The sequence below is a fragment of the Podarcis bocagei genome, assembly GCF_964188305.1.
Source record: "Podarcis bocagei genome assembly, chromosome: 7".
NCBI classification, from domain to species: domain Eukaryota; kingdom Metazoa; phylum Chordata; class Lepidosauria; order Squamata; family Lacertidae; genus Podarcis; species Podarcis bocagei.
Window position 1 is genome coordinate 91909394 of NC_138132.1, and position 25137 is coordinate 91934530.

Sequence of the window (25137 nt, forward strand, 5' to 3'; positions counted from 1 at the left end):
ACGCCTTGCGCAGATCGGATGGGCTGAGTCGGCACTTCTGGGGCCCCACTGCCCCTGCCAAGCTCCTGTGCAGACTTGCCCTTGTAAAAGCGATTCCTCCGTGTGCACTCTTTCCCTGCCTCCCAAGTGCTTCTAACTCTGCATAACCTCGTTGTGGGTTTGAATGTTAACAAATCAGCAGAAATTTCATTTCAACGGAGCACTGGAGGGGAGGGGGCGGTGGGGGGGGGGAGGAGAGGGAAAGCAACCTGTCAGATCTCCTCTCCGCTCACGTCCATTCCCATCGCTCCCCATTGTGCCTGCTGATTGCTTATTCTTCTTCCTTAAAAAGAAGCCTTGGAGAATATTTAAACAATAGCTTACTTGCTGGGATGAATCACAAAACATATATAGAGCTAAATATACAAAAATAAGCCGCCCACCTGCACGCCTTTCTCGGCGCAAAAGCGCAGAAGCCAAAGGAGTTTCTGCTGTGATGGGCTTTGGAAAAAGCCAAGTTGGCAATTTCAAAATTACATTCAATTGCTGGAGCAGAAAACAAAGTATACAGCTCTGGACATCAACAAATTTTTTAAAATGGGGGTTGATTTTGAAGGAAGCAAAGCCAGAGCTGGCTTTCTCTGTCAAGTCATTCCCTTGCAACCCAAGCTGCATGCAAAGGACTCCTTAACTCTCTCCTCTCCATTGCGCACAAAACTTTTACCAACCTGGGGCCGATGGGAGATGTAGTCCAAAACATGTGCAGAGCACCAATGTTGGTAAAAGTTGGTGCACAGCAGGGGGCTACAGGGGGGATAGCCAGGTTTTTTGCCCTGGGCAAAGCCTCCAGAGGGGTACCATTGAGGCTCCTAGCGTGTGTGTTTGTGTGTGTGTGTGTGTGTGCGTGTGTGTGTGTGTGTGCGTGTACACAAATGCACATGGGAGGCCAAACTGGGTCTTTGACCCTGGTGAAATAAAGCCTAGTTTTGCCCCTGGTGCACAGCAAGAGAGGCCTGGGTTGCACGCAACCCCCCCCCCCCCAAATCTTAGGCACCTCACCTTTTACTCTTGTCCATAATGCAAGGGCAGCTCAAGGGCTTTGAGAGAGGGAACTGCTGTTCACTGCCTTGAGGGGGGTGTTGAAGAGTCATTTATCTAGCATCTCAGATACATTGTGAGGGTTCTTGGGGAGCAGATAGGAAGCCCTGGGTTCCAGACTGAGTTGCTAGACCTCCAGTTGCCTACCCCTAATATACAGAAATGTGTGGGAAAGGGCTGATGTATTGCTCATAAGGAGAAAAAAGTTCATCTTCATTTTGTGATCCTGTCAAGTCTTCATCAGTTTGCATCATTCAAATAGAGTTACAGATTTTTTAAAAAATGTTTCAGCTTGCTTAAGATCATAAGAACGTAAGAGAAGCCTGCTGGAGTAGGCTAAAGAGGGCCCACCTAGTTCTGCCTCCTGTCCTCCCAGGGGTGAACCAGGCACTTCTGGGAAACCTGCAAACCTTCTTGAAACTGAGTAGGGAGAGTTCGGCTGGAAGACACAGAAGGATGGGAAGCAAGAGCGATGGAGTGCTGCAAGGACCGGGCATGAGCAGGTGAAAGGCAAAGACACAGCAGAATGTGCAACTGCCTTTGTGGATGTGACTCCCCTTCTCTCTCTCTCTTGCTTTTCTACCAGCCCCTCCCGCCAAAACGTCGACCGAAAGCTCTTTGAGGTGCAGAGCCTCCTGTAAAGCAGGGCAGCCAATGTGGAAGTACTGGCTTCCATCCTTCCTGAACGTTGGCTCTGCTGGCTGGGGCAGGTGGTAGCCGTAGTTCAAGACAGCAGGAGAAAGGGCACCAGGGTGGGGAAGGCTGCTTTAAACCAGCATGAATGTCTCAGTCAGTAGAGCATGAGACTCTTAATCTCAGGGTCGTGGGTCTGTGCCCCCGGTTGGTCAAAAAGATTCGTGCATTGCAAAGGATTGGACCAGATGACCCTCTTGGTTCCTTCCAACTTTACAGTTCTATGAATGTTTCAGCAAGAGGCATCCTGGCTGGGCCCCAAACCCAGCCCTTCTGATTACTGCCTCCCTGCTTGGTTGCTAACCAGGAGGCATATGGAGGGAGGAGAAAATGAATTTGGGGGCAGCAGGATTCCCAGCAGTGCATCTATGGCACTGGCGCATAAGACCCATGGGCTTTTTCCAGTGGCCTTGATATCCTTTTGTGAGGGTAGTTATATAAATAATTTTATAAATAAATAAATATTCATCAAAACTCTTGACACAGAAAACATTCTGTCAGACTATTTGGCCCCTCATGTATGACAGATACACATGCTCCTGTCTACGCAAGAGTGCAATGTGCGGGAGATGCTGATGGCAGGGCACATGCTGCTGGAAAGGATGCTAAGAGCAGGCGGCCTTGCTGTCGTGTCGCTTTCCTCTGCAGGGATCCCATCAGCCTTTATCAGTCCCAGACGCAAGCAGCTATATTAATTTTCTGGCATTGCGTTCAAAGTTGAGAAATCAAAGCCAGGAAGGATTGGAACCCCGTCACACATGGCAGTCACAAAACCACTGTGCGCACCTCCTCCCTTTCTCCTCCCCTCCTCTGCCCTGGGGGGGGGGGCGTGGAGATGGAACCCAGATGAGAGCAGAAAAGTTGCTGGAGGAAAGGATGGTTTCTTAGAGGGTGCACTACCTTGGAAGGTTCTGAAGGGGCTGGATGCACCTTTTTAATGCCGGGGTGGGCAACATGCAGCCTGAGGGCTGCTTCTAGACTAAATGCAGGGAGGGGCGAGAAGAAAGAAAACGAAAGAGAAATGGGAGAAGTGAGAGGGAGAGAGAAGTCGGTGGCAGAGGGGCAGGGACAGGGAGAACACAGGCTGTAATAGAGAGAAGGGGAAGAGAAAGCAGAGAACGAGGGAGGGAGAAAAGGGGTGTCCTGCCCACTTCTGGCCCCAGCCTGCCCACTACCAGCATGTGGTTCCCTGGCAGATTCCCCCCCCCCCCCAGGAATGTATTCCTCAAGATAAAATGAGTTGTCCTTTCATGCCTTAATGTGTGTCCGAATTCTGACCTGCAAAGGTTCCTTCTGCTGACAGGGAGTTTGTAGGGCACAACGTGGCTCTCCTTCTGTGCCAGGGTCAGGCTGCCCTGTGTTACACCTGCTTTGCTTCCCCTTCTGGGTAGACATGCTCAGACGTGCACAGCTGCAGTGCTCAGCCTGCTGGGGAGTTCTGAATGCATTCTAAGTCACACCTGGAGTTCTTGGGGCCCTGTAAGCCTAGCTGGCACTCTGTCTGCACCCCAAAATGTGTATATGAGCTTGGAAAAAGGCATGCAACAACTCACTGACAGTCACACAGACATAGAAAGGCCTCTTTCACAGGCAAAACTTTGACAACTGCTGGTCTACACAAATGTTTCAGCATCCACAAACAGGATGCAATATGCCTGCCAGCCATGCTCCCAGAAAAACCCATAGCCAGTATTCCAAGGGAGCCCCTGCTATACAAGAAAGGTGATTACGACTAAACCTCAAGAAGAACCGTCTGACGGGAAGAGCTGTTTGACAGCGGGATGGTCTCCCTTGGGAAGTGGTGGACTCTCCTTCCTGGGAGGTTTTTAGGCAGAGATTGGATGCCCACCTGCCATGGATGAGATGAGATCCCTGCCTTGCAGATTGGGCTAGATGGTCTCCCTTCCAACTCTAAAATTCTGTGATCCTTTGATTCTATGATTCTATGTTGGAAGGATCCCAGGAAAGCATCATCAGACCTGGAGCCCGTTCACCCTCTTCCCACGTTTCCCCACACTAACCTCATTGCTCACTGCTGTCTGCATCTTTCCCAGCAGCTTTGTAATGAAACAGAGACTCAGGTTCCTGCGCAGTTGTCTAGAGGAAAGACGAGAAAGTATCAGCCTCTCCAGTCCCATGCCAAGAAGCCTTCCCTTCCTTCATCATGCCATGGACCCGCTCTGCCAAGAGCGTGGCAGATTCGTGATGTTGCCAAAGGGCAGCAAAGTTTCTGTTTTCAAATGGAATTATTACTTTTTTTAAAAAAACACACAACCCAACAAGGGCAGGCAGGAGCATTTGGATTGTATGCCTCAGGTGCCAAAGTGCCCTTTGGATCAGTCCTAAGGATCCCCACTCTTTTTCTCTCTCTCCAAGGCTCTCAGGGCCCCTCCAGATATCCTTTTCATGGGGCATTCATGGAGACTGGGGCAGTCATATGCAACCCCACTTTTTAAGAACTGTTCAAGTCCGCAAAGGTTTTGGGATGAACATTCTGCTTTGCCTCCAATCAGCACCTGCCCCGTAACCTCCTGCTAGAATCCTGTAACTTTTCATAACCACAAATATTCAGGTGGGGACAGGATTCGCCCTGCTTTTTGCTAGAATCCTGTAACTTTTCATAACCACAAATATTCAGGTGGGGACAGGATTCGCCCTGTGTCAGGGAACTGCCATCAGAGCATCAGGTGGTGGAGGGACTCAGGCAGGATGAAAGAGACTCAACTGCTGAAGCAGGGACCAGCAGGGGGAGGAGTGGCTCTCTGAGGGAATGCGAGCAGGAGGGAGGGCTCAGGGAGGCTTCCAGCGAGAACAGTGGTGAGGTATCGGAGTCTCCCATAGGGAGACCCATACCTCGCAGGAAACTGTCACGCCGTGAGTCCAGGAGACGCGTTTCCGTTAAGGAACTTCTTTGCTGGAAACGCTTCCGCAGACAGCCACTGTCGGACTCTACTAGTGATTAGAGCAGACATGTCTGAGGAGCTCCGTCACACACGGAGGTTTGTGGGGGCGCACAAACTCTGAGGGAGCACGTTTTCACGCACAAGCAGCTAATCAAACCCTCACAGCAGTCCGACAGTCTTTGTACGCTGCCTGTGCAAGAGAAGGCATCATGAGCGAACCAACCGGAACCGGAGGAGCAGGGGCTGGAGCTGGTCCAAGCTTGGAAGATAGATACCGAGCGTTGGAGGTTCAACTGGCCCTGCAGACGGCGAGGCTGGAGGAGAGAAGGGCTCAGGATGCAGACAAGAAGGGGAGAGCCACTCAATTCCCCAGAAAGGTACCAGGATTGGTGCAGAAATTTGGGGGGGACCCCAAGGACTACCATGCTTTTAGGACAGAGATGCAATATGCCCTTAATGTGCAGTTCGATGAGTTCCCTGATGAGGAATCGCGAGTTGCTTTTGTAATTGGGCATCTTGAGAAAGGGGCTAGAGACTGGGTTCGACCCCTAATGGCAACGCACAATGACATACTAAAGGACACAATGAAGTTCTTTCGTGCAATGGATATCATGTTTTCCAGCGATATTGAGGAAGGGGTGGTGCGCAGACAGCTAATGGCTTGTAAGCAGGGGAGTCGATCTGTCCGTGAATATTGGACTGAGTTTACCATGCTGATTCACAGACTGAGTTGGGATTTATCGGCGGCACCCGTTCAAATGCTATTTGAAGAAGGTCTTTCTTCGGGGGTGAAAGACGAGCTGGCACGGAGCCCCAGGGCGGAGTCTATGGATCAGCTGACCAAATCTGCGCTGACCATAGGAGCGCGGCAGGAGGCAAGAGCCTTGGAGAGGCGGGAAGGGAGAGGGGAACGTTGGAAGGAGTTCCGCATTCCAGACATTCCTGAGCCAGCTTTCCCGCCGGCAGAGCCGATGGAAATCGGAACAGCGCGCGCGCGCGCATTTTCAAAAACCAGCGAGGGAGCTAAGAAGGAGGGAAAGGGCCCCCGGAAATGCTATCTCTGCCAACAGCCAGGCCACTTTGCCAGAGTCTGCCCCCAGAGGAAGGAATGGCAAGGGATGGTGGGAGCTGTTGAGGGGGGAGAAGAAGGGGGAGCGGAGCAGGTAAAAGCCAACGCCTGGTTGCCACAATTGGGGCACTGCAGCCAGGCCAAAGAGCAGTGAAAGTGCCCGTGCCAGAAGCTCCTCGACCTGCTCTAGTGATTGAAGTGTCGCTAGAGCTGCAGAATGGGCATCCCCTAAAAATAAAGGCGCTATTGGACTCAGGCAGCTCCTGCAATTTTATGAGCAAGGAGTTTGCTGCTGAACACCAGATACAGACCATCCCTTTAAGCAACCCCCTGCAGGTGACCACGATCGATGGCAGGGAGTTGTTGGGAGGAGGAGTCCGCTTGCAGACTGTCCCAATGATAATGAGGGTGGCAAGGCACACAGAACTGATAGCGTTTAATGTGGCCACCCTGGGAGGCGCTCCCATTATTTTGGGAATGAGCTGGCTAGCTCTACATGATCCGCTGGTTGGCTGGCATCAAAGAGTGGTGTCCTTTGGTTCAGCACATTGCCTAGAACACTGCAAAGGGGAGAAGGGTTCAGTAGGGGCCCAAGCCACCCTAGCAGGGACTGAAGTAATGGGGAAGGTGAAGGTACCACCACAGTATGCAGATCTCAGCGACGTGTTCAGCGAGAAGGAAGCTGACCAACTACCACCTCATAGACCCTTTGATTGTCAGATCAATTTACTCCCTGGAGCACAGCTTCCCGTGGGCAAGTTGTATGCCATGTCAGACAGGGAAATGCAGGAGTTGCGAGGGTTCATTGACAAGAACCTGAAGAGAGGCTTCATCAGAGAGTCCAAAGCAGCAGGGGGGAGCCCAGTGTTCTTTGTGGACAAAAAAAATGCGGACAAGCCGAGACTTGTATGTGATTTTAGGCGGCTGAATGCAGTGACTGAACCGGTGGCGTTCCCTATGCCCAGAATTGATGATATTTTGACCATGGTGAGGAAGGGAAAGATTTTCACAAAGCTGGATCTAAGGGGGGCGTACAACCTGATACGCATAAGGAAAGGGGATGAATGGAAAACCACCATGTTTACCCCTTTGGGGGCGTTTGAATACCTCGTTATGCCATTTGGATTACAAGCCGGCTCCGCGTGTTTTCAATCTTTTATGAACCACGTGCTGGGCCCTTTGCTCTACAAGAATTGCGTTGCCTTTCTAGATGATGTGTTGGTGTATTCTGAGAATGAGGAGCAACATGTGAGAGACGTCAGAGAAGTGTTGAGCAGACTGCAAGCCAACAGGCTGTGGGTCAAACTGGAGAAGTGTCGGTTCCATACCAAGGAGGTGGAATTCCTGGGGTACCGCCTGTCAGACAAGGGATTGGCCATGGATCCCGGCAAGGTACAGGCAGTGCTGGAATGGAAAACACCCAAAACCAAGAAGGATGTGCAGAGGTTCCTAGGGTTTGGAAACTTTTATCGTAAGTTCATCCGCAACTTCGCCCATCTGACGGCGCCCATCACTGACTGTCTCAGCAGTAAGAAGAAGTTTGTATGGACGGCGGAGGCGGAGCGAGCGTTTGAGGAACTCAAAAGGGCCTTCGCCTCTGAAGAACAACTTCTGCATGTGGATTTACGAAAGAAGCTAAGGGTTGAAACAGACGCATCTGACAGAGCCATAGGGGCGGTGCTTCTTCTGCAGCCGGGGAAGGAGGAGTCGGAGTGGCGTCCGTGTGCCTTCTTCTCGCGGAAGCTGAACAAATCCGAGAGGAACTACGCGGTGTACGACCGAGAACTGCTTGCTATTCATGAGGCGTTCCGGAGATGGAGGCATCTGCTAGTTGGTGCACAACATAAAGTGCAAGTGTGCACGGACCATAAAAATCTAGAGTACTGGAGAACGGCGCGAGTGCTCAACCAAAGGCAGTTGAGATGGGCCCAAGAGTTCTCCAAATTTAACTTTGAGATTTGTTATGTGCCAGGCCCAGAGAATGTTAGGGCGGACGCTCTCTCACGCAAACCTGAATATTTGGAGGGGGAGGGAGTACCCGAAGAAACCCATATCATTCCAGAGGACCGCTGGGTGTGTGGGGCGACTTTGGTGGGGCAAAGGGAATTGGTAGAGGGTACGGTGCAGGATGCATACGCCCAAGGGAAACTCAGGGATCTCAGAGGGGAGGAAGACAAACCCGGTGGTTTTGAGGAGAGAAATGGGGCATTGTATTATAAGGGAGCGTTATATATACCTGAAGGGGAATTGAGGGAGAAAGTACTCAAGCAGCTGCACGATAGCCCCACAGCAGGGCACTTTGGGCAACACAAAACCATGTGGCTGGTTACCAGGGAATTTTGGTGGCCCAAGGTCAGGGAAGATGTGCGGGAGTATGTGAGAGGGTGTGAACAATGCCAAAGAGCCAAGGGGGAGAGGCAGGCGCCGGCTGGTTTATTAGAACCACTGCCCACACCTGAGAGACCGTGGGAAGCAGTGGCAATAGATTTCATGACTGATCTGCCAAGGTCTAGAGGGAAAACAGCCATCATGGTTGTAGTAGACCTGTTAACTAAAATGGCCCACTTCATAGCCTGCTCACATGCGGTTACAGCAGAAGAAACCGCCAAATTGTTTGTAGAGAATGTGTTTAGGTTGCATGGCGCCCCCTTGAGGGTGGTTTCAGACCGAGGGAAACAATTTACTTCCAGGTTCTGGAGGAAGCTCATGAGCTTACTGCATGTAGAGGTTAATTTCTCGACGGCCCGTCATCCTGAAACCAACGGGCAGGCGGAAAGAGCAAATGGGGTTCTCCAACAATATTTGAGGTGTTATGTTAATGACAGAGAGAATGATTGGGTGGAGAAGCTGGCGTTGGCAGAATTTGCCTACAACAATGCAGAGAACGTGTCCACGGGGATGAGCCCCTTTTTGGCTAATCACGGGTGCCATCCCAGAGCCTTCCCAGGGGGGGAGGGGGAGAACTGGAGCGTTCCAGCTGCGGAACAGTTCGTGGAAGAAATGGAAGCGATCCATCGCCAGCTCCAACTCAACTTAAACAGGGCTAAGGAGGAATATAAGAGGCAAGCAGACAAAAACAGAAGGGAAGGTGAAAGCATCAGGGTGGGGGACCAGGTGTGGCTGTCAACCCAAGGGTTGCCATTCAAAGGAGGTTGTAAGAAATTAAGACCCAAAAGGCTGGGTCCGTTTGAAGTCATACAGCAGGTCAATCCAGTGGCTTTCAGGCTCCGGTTACCGAACCACATGAAGCTGCACCCAGTTTTTCACAGGTCGTTGCTGTCACCGTATAGAGGAGACAGTGAGGGGAGGGTCACTAGGGGACCAGCAATGGAGGAGAAGGAACACAGCTACCATGTAGCGGAGATCCTCGATTCCAGGTGGAAGGGAGATCAAGTAGAGTATTTGGTAATGTGGGAAGGGGAACCGGAGTCGGAAAACACCTGGGTTAGGGCAGAGGATGTCAATGACGAGGTTTTAATAGAGACTTTTCATCAGAGGTTCCCACGTAAACCTCAGCCTGTAGCGAGGTTCCGAAGGGAATACTTTGCCACCACCGACGAGGAAGAGGAGTTGGAGGGGTTCCCAGATTCTGAAGAGGAGGAGGATTCAGCTGGCCAGGACGACGATCGATGGAGAGAATTGTTCGAGACGTCAGAAGATGAGGAAGATTCGTTTCGGGGTTTTAGCCCTTCACCTCCCAGGGGGGAGGAATTGGGAGGGGGTGAGGGGGGCCCTGGAGGGGAGGTGGATGTCAGGGAACTGCCATCAGAGCATCAGGTGGTGGAGGGACTCAGGCAGGATGAAAGAGACTCAACTGCTGAAGCAGGGACCAGCAGGGGGAGGAGTGGCTCTCTGAGGGAATGCGAGCAGGAGGGAGGGCTCAGGGAGGCTTCCAGCGAGAACAGTGGTGAGGTATCGGAGTCTCCCATAGGGAGACCCATACCTCGCAGGAAACTGTCACGCCGTGAGTCCAGGAGACGCGTTTCCGTTAAGGAACTTCTTTGCTGGAAACGCTTCCGCAGACAGCCACTGTCGGACTCTACTAGTGATTAGAGCAGACATGTCTGAGGAGCTCCGTCACACACGGAGGTTTGTGGGGGCGCACAAACTCTGAGGGAGCACGTTTTCACGCACAAGCAGCTAATCAAACCCTCACACCCTGCTTTTGCTGTGCTATAACACAAGAGTTCCCTTCTGGACAGCAACAGTATAGTAACACTGGGGAAGCATCACAGAGCAAAGGATGTGTGGGTGGTCCAGTATAAAGTCACAACTCATGCACTATTACTGAATCTGTGACATGCTGCAGAATACACCCACAAAAACCCCACTGGTCTGGAGGGACCTCAGTTTCCCATCACAGGTTTCATTCACTCCATGAGATTCGTGTCAGGAGAACCACTGGGTGGATTGTGCCCCATATTAGTGAGTGGCCTTTTGGGTTTCCCTTCTCTCAGGCAATGAAACCATCTTGGACAGATCCCACCAGCACCATGCAAAGGTGTCGCTTAGGAGTGAACCACAAACCTCTTGCTAAAGCATTGGCAGAGCTCGATCTCTCGCTGCCTCCCACTTTATTTAATTTGCTAGCCACTCTGTGAGCATTCTTTTGGATGATTTTCTTTTTACTAATTAAGTAAATTTAGACTGCCCTCTTATTATGTTAGCACTACAGTTGTATCCTCTTTCCGTATTCTGCGTCGTATTATTATTATTTTATTAGATTTATATACCACCCTTCATCACAAGATCTCAGGGCAATTCACAGGATAAAAATAAGTAAAACAAAACAGCACAACAACAACACGCACACCCTTCCCACAGTCTCATTTAAAAGGCTGTAGAATATTAATCAGCCCATGGCCTGGTTGAAGAGGAACGTTTTCTCCTGGCGCCTAAAAATTGGGTTGTATCCAGTGCAGCGCTAAGTTAAAGTTGCTTAGTGGGCTACTTACTCTACTGGTGGGATGTTGTTGCCCAAAGGAATGCCTAAGCAGGTTGCTGGCATCTTTGCTGCACAATGATTCTCTGCTGGCGCAACACTGCACTGGATTCCTCTGTTGCGCTGCGTTACTCCCTTGCACGAGGGCCACTGCAGAACTCTGGCACCACATGCAAACCAAAAGCTTCTGTGCAAACAGGCCACTCTTATCATCCCCAGCATTAGGCTGGAACTCTTGACCCTCACTTCAAGTCATAGTAAGCCACCTTGGCTATATCCAAAGCCAAGCAGCAGCAAGTAAATTAAATCAGCTATATGCATTCTGACAACACAAACTGGCACGCTGCTCTTTCGCTGACGGTGACGTCATAGAATCATAGAATCACAGAGTTGGAATAGACCACAAGGGCCATCGAGTCCAACCCCCTGCCAAGCAGGAAACACCATCAGTCACTGGCAACAAGGCTGGCAGCCGGGGATCCCTGAGGGCCAAGCCAGGCAAGATGTAAAAGCAGTCGTGGGAGATTGGGAATGGCGTTACGCCGGGGGGGGGGGGGACTTAACGTTCCCCTCTGTGAAGGCCATAGCACTGATGAGCAGGAAGGAGCCCACGCATCCTCCTCCAGGGATTCAGCGCTGCAGAATCTCCAGAGCTTGCTGCCCCTTGGGACTGTGCCAAGGCCCACACCCTTCTCCCTAGCCCTGCTTCCCACCCTCCTTGAGTGTTTTGCCTGGCTAAAATGTGTCCATGAACTCTGACAATGCCTCTTAGTTGTTTGGTTGTTTGGACAGGGGCTAGAGAGGGACGTGTGAGCATGTGCAGAAACGAGCCCATTTACAGAAAGGCTGCTCCTCCGACGTTGGTCCTTGGCCCAACCTGCCACTGGCATTTGGCCCCCAGAAAAGGGCCCAAGAGGGAATGTGGCCCTTGGTCACAAAAAGGGTCCCCCCACCCCTGCCAAATAAAGTGGTGGATGCACCCAATATGGTGGCTTAGGGTGAAAGAAGGCCTAATACAAACAGAGCCTTTACAGGAGTCCTTGTGTGAGCCCGGCTCCTTCTCGGGCTCGCAGTTGCCGCAATGGGACTACATGGCAGCAAACTGAGCACTGATTCAGCCACCGGCTCTGTCCTTCCCCGATTCATAAGCCAGCTGCCCGCCTTTAAAGTGTCACATGAATGATATCTGTTTATAGGCCCGCCCTTCAGCTTCTTCATAGGAAAAAAGAGAAACTTTTCCTTTTATATATGCAAAGCTGTCCTGGGAGTTTGGGAACGAGGGCAGATTGCAAGCATCATAAGCAGCACCAGCCACAGCTGGCTTTGACTGACAATTTGCAGCCTTATTCCCCCCTCCCTGGCAGTTTGACCCTGGTGATGGGAAAAGGTGTTCTGCCTGAACTGAATGGAGCTGAGCCACTTTGAAATTGAACCCGCTGCTCTGCAAAATGATGTCTTCATCCATAATGTTTCAAGGTACCCTTCAGCCCCTCTATTTGCATACCATTTGGGAATCCCTGCTTTAAATGAAGAAGAGGAGCCTTCACCAGCCTGCTGCCCCCGCCTCCAAGTTCTGAATTACAGTTCCCCTCAGCCCCAGTCAGCCGTATGGGGCTGGAGCTGAAGGAGCACGGCCATTCTGGCAGAGGCTGGTGGCAGATGCAGGGCAAAACATCTGTGGAAGGGCACCAGGTTGGCACATTTTGAGTGGAATGAACACATAACAGCGCTGAGCATTCATTGTGGGGTTTGTCCTTGCTGCCGAAAGAGAAGCGCTTTTGATTTCTTCTGCTGAGGGTGTGTTCCTTTTGTGTGATGCGTAAATATTACTAGCACCATGTGAAACTCTGCAACTTAGTGCTGCTTCACTTCCTACAGGATTCCTCCTACAGGCAGCTTCTTCGCTGTGTATACACACGGCATGGAGATTTCACACAAATTCCAGATTCTTTTTTAATATGCACAAAGAGGATCACATAATGTGCAGAGTCCTAATTTTTAAAATTTCTTTAGAATATTTGTACACCAACCTTCAGAAAAAATTATCCCAGAGAAGTTTACAATATTGTTTAAGACTTTAAAACAACAATAGCAAAACGAAATACATCAGAACATTAAAGCAGAGTGGAACACACATTAAACACACCAGTACTTAACATAGTATAAAATCGTTTAAAATGCCTGAAAGAACAATCACACCTTAACCTGGTGCCTAAGGTCACTTTCAGACAACCTGTTTATTAAGCATTCATCCTGATGTGTTTGCACAAAGGTTGAGCAGAGGTGACAGCTATTTACTGAGCATTCATTCTTATTTGTTTCCGGGGAAGACAGATGATGCTGCATTAAGCAAATGTTATCTCACACTTTCCAGTGCCTTTCCCCATCACATTCCTTACTGCAAAAAGGCTGGGGGGGGGAGTTTCAGGGGGGCAGGTCTGTTGTGCAAGAGCTCCAAATAAACCTGAATTGAACAACCTGCATTTGCTGGTAACTGAATCCCACCTAAAAATGGTGACATTCTGGAAGCACCCAAAGTGACCAGATACAGTGGTACCTCTAGATACGAACAGGATCTGTTTCGGAGCCCCGTTCGCATCTAGAAGCAAACGTAAACTAGCGATGGCATGTCTGTGCACGCACGCATCGCTTTTCGCCGCTTCTGCGCATGCACGTGACATCATTTTGAGCGTCTGCGCATGCGCAAGTGGCAAAACCTGGAAGTAACGCGCTCCGTTACTAACCTGGAAGTAACGTGCTCTGTTACTTCCCGGTTGCCGCAGAGCGCAACTCGAAGCGTACTCAACCCGAGGTATGACTGTATACTTCTTTGGGGAAGGTGTTGGCTGCCACCTGCCTTTCCCCCAGTATCTGGGGCACCTGAAGAAACAGCTTAGCTAAAGATTTGGGCAGGTTGGCATGGGAGCAGGTGGGCCTTAAGGAGCATGGACAACTCAATTGACATTTGTTCCAATTCAGTGGTAAACAGCATGTTTTCCTGGGGAAATTGTTGGGGCGGGCACAGACACAAAACTGCCCAGACCCAGGCCTCTGAATCACAGACCTGTGCCTAGAAATCGCAGCACAAATGGAAATGTGGATGAGCTTCTGCTTCTCAAGTTAGCCAGAGCCTCGCTACCCTCTGGGGCCAAGACCCACACCTGGAACCTAAGACTGGCCAGCCAACAAGAATATCCAGGACTTCAGTGGAATAGGAGTTTCATCGACTTGGACTGCTGCTCCTGCTAACCTGGGGAGCCTTCCTTAAACAGCTCGCTGCCACAAGAGAAGGGAGGTGTTCCCACAGAGTTCACCACAAGCTTAGTCTGCCCACACCAGTAGCATAAAGATCTGGTGCTCTTAAGCAGTGGCACGAGGAAGCCTTCTTCTTAGGCCCGCAAGACTTTTGCTGAGCTCTTTGACTTTTGCTGAACCATAAAAAACTTTAAGAGTTGGAAGGAACCCGGGGAACCATCTCGGCTAAGCTCCTTCTCCCCGAGACAGGATTTCCTGGACATAAAGCAGCCATGACAGATTCGTGTCCAACCTTGTCTTGAAAGGCTCTAGGGAAAGACATGCTGCAACTTCCTCTTGCACTGCCAAAGCGTTTGTAGTTTCCTGGAGTTCATGGGAGAGCTTCTCCTGTGCAGCCCTTTGCTCCTTCCAACTAGATTAAATGGGGCAAAGTAATGTGCATTGCACAGTAAATTATGCAATTTATAAATTATACAATTTACAATTTATACAATACATAAATTTATAAATTATACAATTTATAAATTATTCAATTTACAGGTTACATAATCCATTTTTTCTCTCCATGCAGAATTTGGATTATATTGCCTGAAAATTATGGTTTTCATCCAGCGTTAATCTGGCTCATAGAGACCATGTCTATATCTGTGTTGGGAGGGCTCAGAATGCTCTTCCATAGAATGCATGCCCTTTTAATGTCGTGGAAGGAGAGATCATGGGTTTCTTTCTGTTCTTATTTTTATTATGTGTTTTGTTTTGTTTTTTGTGTTGTACTTTTGTGTTGTGAACCGCTCTGAGATCTATGGGTATACAAATTTAATAAACAATAGTAACATAATAAATTAAGGTTGCCATATTTCAAAAGGTGAATTTGACCTTTTTCTTTTTTTTTGCAAAGTTGTTGAGTCTGGCAACTGGCATGCTGATACGGTCACCCACAAAACCATTCACCGGGAAGAGGGATACCTGAAGAATCTGCAGCCCTGGAGGGAGCCAGGTAACTGCTCCCTCCAGACAAAGCCATGCAACTCAGCTCAGCAATTCACACAGCCTGGATCCCTGCCAGCACTCGAGTCATGATTACTTCATTAGTTAGATTAGGAGAGAAATGGCTGCAAAGTCTATTGCAATTGCAGCTTTATCACTGGGCACTAGTTGCCCAGTGAAGACACTCCCCACTTCTAAGGTCTGCCAGCAAGAGACTTTAAGGCTGCAGTTCAATAGACCCCTACCCTTGGGCTGGGGTCTTGGGGGGGCGGGTTGGTGGTGGAGGACTTGTTTTTATTATTGATATTAATCTTTTGTATCTTTATTTTGGATCTTATGATATATGTGGAAATTGTGCAATTTGGTTGTGTATTTTTTGATGTTTTATTTATTGTTTATAACTTCTTTTGCTATCTTGTAATTATGTATTTTCCCATGTTTTCAGCTGCCTTGAGCACGGCTTGAACTATGGAAAGGTGGCCTACAAATTAAATGATGCATATATGTATGTACCTGAGAGTAAGTCCCATTGAAGTCAGGATTGCACCTTGCCTGCTGATAAAAGGTAAGCCATTTCCAAATATCAGATGGGGGAACTGAATAATATAAAGGACTAGCTCAGAGGTCACACTGGACAACTCTGCTGTAGCAAGGCTGCATAGCACACACTGTGGGATGAAACATCACTCAAGCAGTCAAATACAACATTTCCTGTTTGCCCAGAGTGGACACACAGAAGAATGTTGCTCCAGCCAGAAGGACTAACTGTCACACCTGGTCTGGAGCGTCCTCCCCCTGTGTGTGACCAGGTAGATGGGCGTGACCCTGGCAGACCCTACAAATGGGCCAGTCATGCAGCCATTTCTCTCTCTCTTGATCCCTTCTCTCCATTTTGCCTTTGCTATCTGCTGGCTCTCAGCCAGCAGCACATGGGCTCATCCCTCACAGAGGATGAACCCACACTTTTCTCTGTAACTGTAACTACAAGAGAATGCCTGCCTTCAGGACTATACTGTGAACTGAATGTAAGTAATGATCATTACTTTTAAAAGAAGACTGTCATGTCATTACTGTTTTTAAGAGGGAACTAAATAGGAAATTTACCACGAACAATCCAATCTGGACAAGCCAGACTGGATTGCTCAACTTATACGATTCCAAGGAATCTATCAACTGACTTCCAGCAACGTGCAAGGGAATGTGCTCTGCTACTAGCTCACTAGTGTGAGTGAAGGATAATATTTAATCAATATATCCTCTCCTACTATCCACAACATTCCCCCCTCAACTCTGTCTTCTAACACTTCACTGCCTCCCCCTCAGCCCTTACCACCTGAGGCAGCCACCTCTCTCTGTCGAATGGTAGAGCCAGCCCTGTTAGGGATTGAGTATGTCTCCTGTGTGAGAGCACCAAAAAGCTGCACAATATGGAAAGAACTTCCTGAGAATCTTTGGTACTCAGGTTTATATGGGAAGCCCTGCTCCTTACTCAGTGTGGAGAAGGAAAAGCACTTGGTACATGCTCAGATGTAGTTCTCTTTATTCTTGTTGGAAGTTTGCAGGAGAAGAGTTTACACTGACCGAGTAAGGAACCTCCTAATTACCAGACTATCCCTGTACCTTTATCTCTCTGCGGACTTCTCTCTCTCTCTCTCTCTCTCTCTCTCTCTCTCTCTCTCTTTTTCTCTCATTATTTTTGTTGTCTAGAGACTGATACATCTTAGGCAGTATCCCGTTTACAGCTTCCTCCTCTTCCTCACACTTCTCTCTCGGACCTCAATATGGGAGGTCATCTTTAACTATCCTCATGGCTGCCTTGTTCTTCTCTAGACTAGTTAGACTAGAACTAGAAACCTTTTCCATCCAAGTTATGCATCTCCTACAACAAACAACTTTATTATTATTTTTACCTACAAGCATCTATGTGTGTGAGACTGCAGCAGGTGTAGTCTACTCTCTAACCAGATTCACTAAGCAAACACTGCACACTTAGTATAAGAAAGAGCTTCGAAGACCTTGTCATTCAGCTCAGTCGGTAGAGTCTGAGACTTTCAATCTCAGGGTTGTGAGTTTGAGCCCCACGTTGGGCAAAAGATTCCTGCATTGCAGGGGGTTGGACTAGATGACCCTTGTGGTCTCTTCCAACTCAACAATTCTATGATTCTATCTAAAGAATAATAGGTAATTGAGCCAGTTACCCCAATAATAGTAACCTTAATTTTGTGAGTGCTGTTGCACCAGAGGGAGGTATCAGTGGACTTGGGGAAACCCTAAGGTTTACAGAAGTACCACAATTGTTCCAGGGGCAGGACCCTTGGGAGGGGAATATGCGCCATACAGCCCAATTAGGATGAAAGAGGCTCTGTGGGCATGGAATGCTGAGTGCTGGGGGGTGAGGGAGGAAAGAGAACTTGGATGCAGGTTACACTTGTATTATTTCCTATCTGCTTTCTTCATATAAGGTGCTTTCAGACTGTCACTATTTTCTGGTGGGATGCAATTACATACTGGCAAATTCAATTACAGTTGATTGGGAGGTATTGAGCCGAACAAAAACAAAAAAGCTCCCCCAAAAGATTGGACTTCTTTTTCAATAAGTGTTATACAGTGGTTCTTCTCCTTCCTCCTGGGCTGTGTTCAGAAAGTGTGGGGGGGGAATAAGTGTTCAGACCCCTGGGCTCTCACTTGTGGGGTGCCTCAGGGTTCCATCCTCTCCCCCATGCTTTTTAACATCTATGTGAAGCGCTGGGAGAGATCATCAGGGGGTTTGGGCTGGGTGTTCATCAATATGTGGATGATGCCCAGCTCTACCTCTCTTTTAAATCAGAACCAGTGAGGGCAGTGAAGGTCCTGTGTGAGTGTCTGGAGACAGTTGAAGGATGGATGGCGGCTAATGGACTGAAGTTGTATCTTGACAAGACAGAAGTACTATTTGGGGGGGACAGGGGGCAGGCTGGTTCGGGGGACTCCCTGGTCCTGAATGGGGTAACTGTGCCCCTGAAGGAACAGGAGCGCAGCCTGGGAGTCATTTTGGACTCACAGCTGTCCATGGAGGCGCAGGTCCATTCTGTGTCCAGGGCAGCTGTCTACCAGCTCCATCTAGTACGCAGGCTACCTGCCCACAGACTGTCTTGCCAGAGTGGTGCATGCTCTAGTTACCTCCTGCTTGGACTACTGCAATGCGCACTACGTGGGGCTACCTTTGAATGTGACCCGGAAACTGCAATTAATCCAGAATGCCGCAGCTAGACTGGTGACTGGGAGTGGCTGCCAAGACCATATAACACTGGTCCTGAGAGATCTGCATTGGCTCCCAGTACGTTTCCGAGCACAATTCAAAGTGTTGGTGCTGACCTTTAAAGCCCTAAACGGCCTCGGTCCAGTATACCTGAAGGAGCGTCTCCACCCCCATCGTTCTGCCCGGACGCTGAGGTCCAGCGCCGAGGGCCTTCTGGCGGTTCCCTCATTGCGAGAAGCAAAGCTACAGGGAACCAGGCAGAGGGCCTTCTCAGTAGTGGCGCCCGCCCTGTGGAACGCCCTCCCTTCGGATGTCAAAGAAATAAGCAACTATCCTACTTTTAAAAGACATCTGAAGGCAGCCCTGTTTGGGGAAGTTTTTAATGTTCAATGCTGTACTGTGTTTTAATATTTGGTTGGGAGCTGCCCAGAGTGGCTGGGGAAACCCAGCCAGAGGGTGGGGTATGTATGTATGTATGTATGTATGTATGTATGAATGTATGGATGAATGAATGAATGAATAAATAAATAAATATTATTATTATTATTATGGAGCAAGGCACATGGAAAGTGTAGGATAATAACACTTGCTTTGAGGCAGCATCCTCTAACCTCCCAACATACAAATCAGAATGGATGCTCATTCACTGTCTAATCTTCCTGCAAATGAGTCAGGATGAACTTTCCATAAACAGGCTGCCTGGAAGTGCCCAAAGAGGCCTTCCCAGGGCAGGGGGCCAGGGAGGCTAAAGAGACATGGTTTAAGGAGGAGTGGGGCGAGGTGATAAGACCATTCACACTCGCAGGACATTTTTGTTCCACTTATGCTGGGTGCAAGGTCCAGTGCAGCAAAACAGGTGATTTCAGGCTATTATTTCAATCCTTCACCCCCATTTTGCTGCTGGATGACAGAGGCAGCCTTAGCTCCTGGGCACCACCTTGTGCTTGGGATGCTGCTATTGCTCTGCCAAGCATTAGGAAGTGACTGGTCTGGGTGTAATCATATTGTTGTGCAGCCGCTGCCACTGTGCCTCAGCTGGGTGAATACAAAAGACACATGCTCATCCCACTATTGTGGCTTATCCAGAACTCAATAAACAAATTCCCACAGAGTTATCTCAGGGACAGGACCAGGACATCAGGTAAACTAACCACATAGAGGTGTTCATGCATGAGTGGGTGGGGGTGGATATGGAGAGATATGCCTGCATGCACACATACATGCTGATCATGCCAGCAGTCTGTCTAATACGTTCATCCGCAGCTGTCAAACTCCATGTCACTTTTGTTCTGGCTTGGAAGGCGAGGCAGGGGGTGGGGAGAGCTGCCGTACAGAAAAGCTGAATGCACTCCACACCCACTGTCAGGCACAATAAGGAAGGACTCCTTAGATGTGGAAATTGCTCTACACAGGGCAATGCAAAGCATCGTCATTGCATGACAACCGTCAGCTGAAGCAGCGGCGTTGGGCTTCATCTCTGAACAGCTGCTTTTAAGGACTTTGCTGGAAAGCACTCCATCAGCAAAATGAGGTGAATGTAACACAAGGGGCAGCTGAAGGCGGGAGGGAAATTGGCCAGGCACGTGCCTAATAGCAGGCTGGAGAACTCTGCTGCAGAGATTTATAAGGGCAGGAGGCCCAGGCAGAGGAATTATTGGAGGTGTGTGTGTGTGTGCGTGTGTGCGTGTGCGAGTGCCTGGCGAGGAATGAGGGGCAACTGAGGGCAAGGCTAAAGAAATGCTATCCAGCAGAAAGGCAAAAGAATTAGGTGGCTGTGTCTGTTATCTAGGTGGAGAAGTTGTGGGAGTTTTCCTAGAGCTTGGGAGATGTTCTGTGTGGAGAAAGGTTGTGGGAGACAACTTTGGCAGAGGGAACTGGTCCTCATCAGAGTGTGTCAAAGTGTACCAGAGTGTGCCTCCTTAGGAGAAGGAAAAGAAAAGAAAAGAAAAGATTTTCTCTGAAGGAATCTCTCTGAAGGACTTTCCAAAGAGAAACAGCTCAGATACAAAACCTAAAGCCCAAACAGCAGCTAATGGGCACCACCAATCTGCGTCTGACTGGTAATGCACAGTAGAAAAACAAAACACACAAGACCATTGCCTGAGTGCTTCCCTGCTTCCCCACTGTTAGGAACAGCAGCCAAGTAAGCAGAAAAATCACATGCAATCACCCCAAATCACATTTTCTTCTGGAAAACTCAGGTTGGTGGCACCCGTGTCACTGTTTCCCCATAAGCATATAGCTTGAGCTTTGCTCTCCTTAAGGTCAGAAGGATGCAACCCAACAGAGTTACTAAGGCTTCTGCTAAAGGAAGTAACTCAGTGGGAAATAAATGGGACAGCTCATTCCCTCTATGGTGGTGCCATTTCCGGGCCCAGACTGAAGCTCAGTCCTGCCTTAAGTTTGGGCACCAGGTGAAGTAGGGAGAAAGTCCAATGGAGCCAACATGGAGCAAGCCATCAAGTCCTCCTGCACAAGACTCACTGAAATTAATGGGAGCTGCTGCTGCGGATTATTATTATTATTACTAAATTTTGCATGTTTTACTATGTTTTTATATGTGCTGTAAGCTGCCCAGAGTGGCTGGAGAAATCCAGCAAGATGGGCAGGGTATTATTATTATTATTATTATTATTATTATTATTATTATTACACCCTCCATCCAAAGATCATAGGGTGGGTTCACATCATCAACAAAAACAGTTATACTGTATTGATAATTTAACATTAATCACTTTGAATTTCTTTTTAAAGAAAATTAAAACCAGACATATCAGCATGATCTATATATCTTTCGTCTGTCTGACCTCACAGCCTGTACACATCAGGAATGGAGAACCTGCGGGTGGCCCTCCAAGTGTCACTGGACTAGAATTCCCATCAGGTTCAGCTGTCACAGCCAATGATCAGTGCTGAAGGAGTCCAGCAACAGTTTCTCATGCTCTGCTGAACAGGATCTCACACCCCTTACAAGATTAGCTCCAGACCATATAAAAGATCCACCAACCCCTGCCCAGAGCCTGAGTCTGAAGAGCTACACCTCCCTAGCAGTCACCTTTGGGTCTTTCTGGCCCTGTTCTAGGCTCATGATGCCCAAAGGCCACAGAGGTCCCCTCAACGAATTCCAAAGGTTAGACAGACTCAGTCAAGGTACCCAAGAAACCGAGAAGGATCTCGTTCCCCATGAAGCAACTGTTAATACCTCCAGTACGACTGCCAATGCCTCTTTAGGGAGGCCCACTTCCTACTAAGAAGTTTGGCCTATATGTGCATTACTGTTTGGCCAAGCACCAGGAAATAAATGGAAGAGAGTAGTCCAGTATCTAATCGATCAGATGGGACTTAAGATTCATAGCCTAACCTGTCTTGAATTGCTCCATACCTCATTCATCATCCCAACAAGTCAGTGGAGTGGGTTACATTTATCTAATGGAAGCACAAAGAGAGTGACTTGCTCAGAGGTACCAAATGAGCATAGCTGAGTAGGTTTTCTTGGTCCTGCAGGAAGGGTACTGGCTCTGTTGCTGAGCTGTACTTAGTTGAGTTTGCATCAAAGGCCATTCTCATTCTTGTCCTCTTTTCCTCCCACCAGGATGCCCTTGCCTGCTGACTGTGGATGTTTCTGCTAAACTCATCTTCCCATCACTATAAACACATTCCATGAACGTCCGTACACTGGCTCCCTGTCAAGCTCCATATCAGCTTCATCTTTCTAGCTCTTGCTTTTAATTCTCCCACACTCTCTGCTCCTGACTTTGGGTAAATCAACACAGTCAGAAAAAAGAGCATGGTGCAATAATCCTAGGACTACACAACAGCAGGATGAGCATAAGAACCTATTTTTGGTTTAAAGGCAACCAAGGCCACCACCTTGCTGAAGCGAAGCAGGTCTACCTGGATGGATGACCATCTGTGAACCACAAGACAGCCCCCTTGGGTTTCATGTGGTGCAATTGCGAGGTATGAATTTAGTAAAGTAGATAAAGTAAGAAGAGCCTTGGTGGATCAGTCCCAGCAGTTGAGCCTTCCACAATCTGGTGCCCTTCAGGTGTTGCTAGAGGATGCTATCTGATTGTTGGCCATGCTGGCTGGGGCTGGTGGCAACAGGCAGTCCAAAACATCTGGAAGGTCCCATGCAGGAGAAGACTGCAGGGTCCAACTAGGACCAGCAACTACTCTTCCTTTGAGGTTCCATTTAGTGACCTACCATGGCTTATTCACTGACAGATCTGTCCTCTATAAAATTTGTTTCACTCATAGAATAAAAAAAATTATGGAGTTGGGAGGGACCTTGAGGGTCATCTAGTCCAACCCGTTGCAATGAAGGAATCCTGCCTACAGCTGTCCTTGGGTGGGCTAGAACCACCAAACTTCTGGTTGGCAGCCAGGTGCACTGACCCATTGTGCCACATATTTTGAGGTCATCTAAGCTAGTGCTCCTCCCCAAATCTTGTGACAGTGAATTCCATACAACCTTCTCAGTGGTGCCCCCCCCCACCTACAGATCTCTCTCCCTCTGAGTTACAGCTGGAGTAGACTTAGATGAGCTTTTCACCGCTAGCTGAAAGGGACATTTCTTTGTTCCACAATATGCAGGGTGTCAATGCTGGAGCCTGGTGCAACTTGCCTGTTTTAGTGGCTGCTGATACTGTGAATAGATGTTTTGTGTTTTAATCTTAGGGCTGCATTTTCACCATCTGTTATTTACTCCATACTGGAATCATTTGTAACAATGAAGGGTGGATAACACATATTATTAAGTAAATAATTTTTAAAGTAATGCAAAATGCAGGCCTTTTTGGCAACCGGAACTCATTCTGGCCCCTCTCAGAGGGTGGCCACCTTTGCCATTCTAAGAAACGAGGGCAGTGTTCACGGTGAGTTTCGGCACCTCATTTTCTAAGAAAAATGAATAAACTGACAAGACTGGCCTCAAAGATGTTTAGATGCTTTCTACAGCCCATCTTTCCCACTGCTGTTCTGGGGACTGTAAGACTTGCCAGGAGGGAGGATTATACCAGGGTTGCCATATTTCAAGCATCAAAGAGATGTGAGCTGGGGATACTCCTGACTGGGGTTAGGGGGTAGGTCTCTTGCCTAGAAGTCGTCAGCTGAGGACCTCTACACCCCCTGCTATATTTTCAACTTTCTATTATGCACTGGCAATGATAATGAAGTTTATGGCATTATCCAAAAGGCCTAGAAGTCTCAGCATGGCTGGGCTGAAGGCTTCAGAGGGAAGCGTGGCCCTGCTTTGAATGTGGGCCTGGTAGACTAAGGGAGTGAGAGTGAGCCGTACAGCAACAAACCTCCCCTCCTCCCCTCTGTGCTCAGGGGAAACAGCTGGCATCATGCCAGTGGGCTGATCCCAGCTACCAAAGGGAAAAATAAAACTCAACTCCAAGTAACCTCTCTGGCGAAAGCAGATTTTATACAGCCAGCTGGGCTGCTGTCCAGCAGGATCCACAGAAGAGAGGGGAGAAGGAGAGGAGGAGCTCCAGGCCAAGGGCTCACAGGAGGATCACTGCGGAAGGCACAGATGGAGGAGTGGGGAGAAACTGTCAGGGGCAGCCCTGCTTTGGGACATGGGACACGGAGAAGTCCCAAGAAGAGGTGGCCCTCCCACAATGGCCCAGGGAACATATCTGCCATGTAAAGGTAAAGGTAAAGGTACCCCTGCCCGAACGGGCCAGTCTTGACAGACTCTGGGGTTTGTGCGCCCATCTCACATCTATTGGCCGGGGGCCAGCGCTGTCCGGAGACACTTCCGGGTCACGTGGCCAGCGTGACAAAGCTGCATCTGGCGAGCCAGCGCAGCACACGGAACGCCGTTTACCTTCCCGCTGGTAAGCGGTACCTATTTATCTACTTGCACCCGAAGGTGCTTTCGAACTGCTAGGTTGGCAGGCGCTGGGACCGAGCAGCGGGAGCGCACCCCGCCGCGGGGATTCGAACCGCCGACCTTTCGATCGGCAAGCCCTAGGCGCTGAGGCTTTAGCCCACAGCGCCACCCGCGTCCCATATATCTGCCATGTACGGACAGGCAAATCTCACAACTTCAATTTCTCTTACTTTCTCATTTGTTTTTTCAATTTTAAATTCAGCTGTATACATTTCCACATCAGTTTGTATTAAACACGGGGGAAAGACCTCATGAAAATTCACCATCAATGGCTCCTAACATACAAATTTTTGCATACAATTTTGCTTTGTGCACATATTTTTGCAAAACGATTTCCTCTAATTGAAGGCATTTTTAATGTTATTTCCCCCAATACATGAATTTTTGCATACACGTTACATATGCACATGCATTTTATACGTATCTAGTGGGCTGGAAAACTGCATTGCAAAATTCAGGGAAATGTGAATTTCAAAAGAGGACTGTGTTTTGCTTCCAAAAGCGCACACTATGTAGGTTTGCCTTTAAATGTGATGTGAATCATTTCCCACCCCCTCCCCATTTGGGTGCCTCTAAGGGAGTCAGAGTGGGAGACAGAAGACCTTTGTGGCACAATCCAGTGGTTCGTTCTCCCATGCAAATCCTACTGAAATGAACGAGGGCGGCTGCCCTTGAGCATCTCCCCATCGTTTCAGTGGGGCTTGCACAAGACAATTTCCCACTGAACTGCACTGGGGAGATGGGGGCTCTTTGGGTTCTCCCAAATGTTACAGGCCAACCCTGGAAAGAGACAAATTGTTTCACAAAAGCTATAATTGTCTCCTGTCACATTCTTTTGGCATTTTAAAAATGCTAACTGGAAGCCTCTCTTTTCTCTCCAACTCCCTCCCACCGCCTTTCTATAAATACGGGGGGGGGGGCTTGCCAATGGGGGATAGAGCACGGAAGATTCTGCAACCTCAGGAATAAAAATAAGATTATTATTCTTTAAGTGTGTGTATGAGGAAGGATACTGGAAGAATAATCATAACAGGAAGATTTCAAATGGAAATAAGACTCCATGGCTTCTGG

The 25137-nt window shown here is 48.8% G+C and overlaps 1 protein-coding gene across 5 annotated transcripts in view; it reads right to left on the reverse strand.

The window, feature by feature from the left end:
* FAM178B (family with sequence similarity 178 member B) overlaps positions 1 to 25137 on the reverse strand; it is a 227882-nt gene that overhangs the window by 67643 nt on the left and 135102 nt on the right. For 4 of the 5 annotated variants that reach the window (XM_081200924.1, XM_081200923.1, XM_081200921.1 and 1 more), the window contains one exon: positions 3792 to 3867. The exons of the other annotated variant lie outside the window; for it this stretch is intronic. In XM_081200924.1, coding sequence (XP_081057050.1) covers positions 3792 to 3867 — 76 coding nt within the window. The remainder of the gene's footprint in view (positions 1 to 3791; positions 3868 to 25137) is intronic. 5 annotated transcript variants of the gene reach the window in all.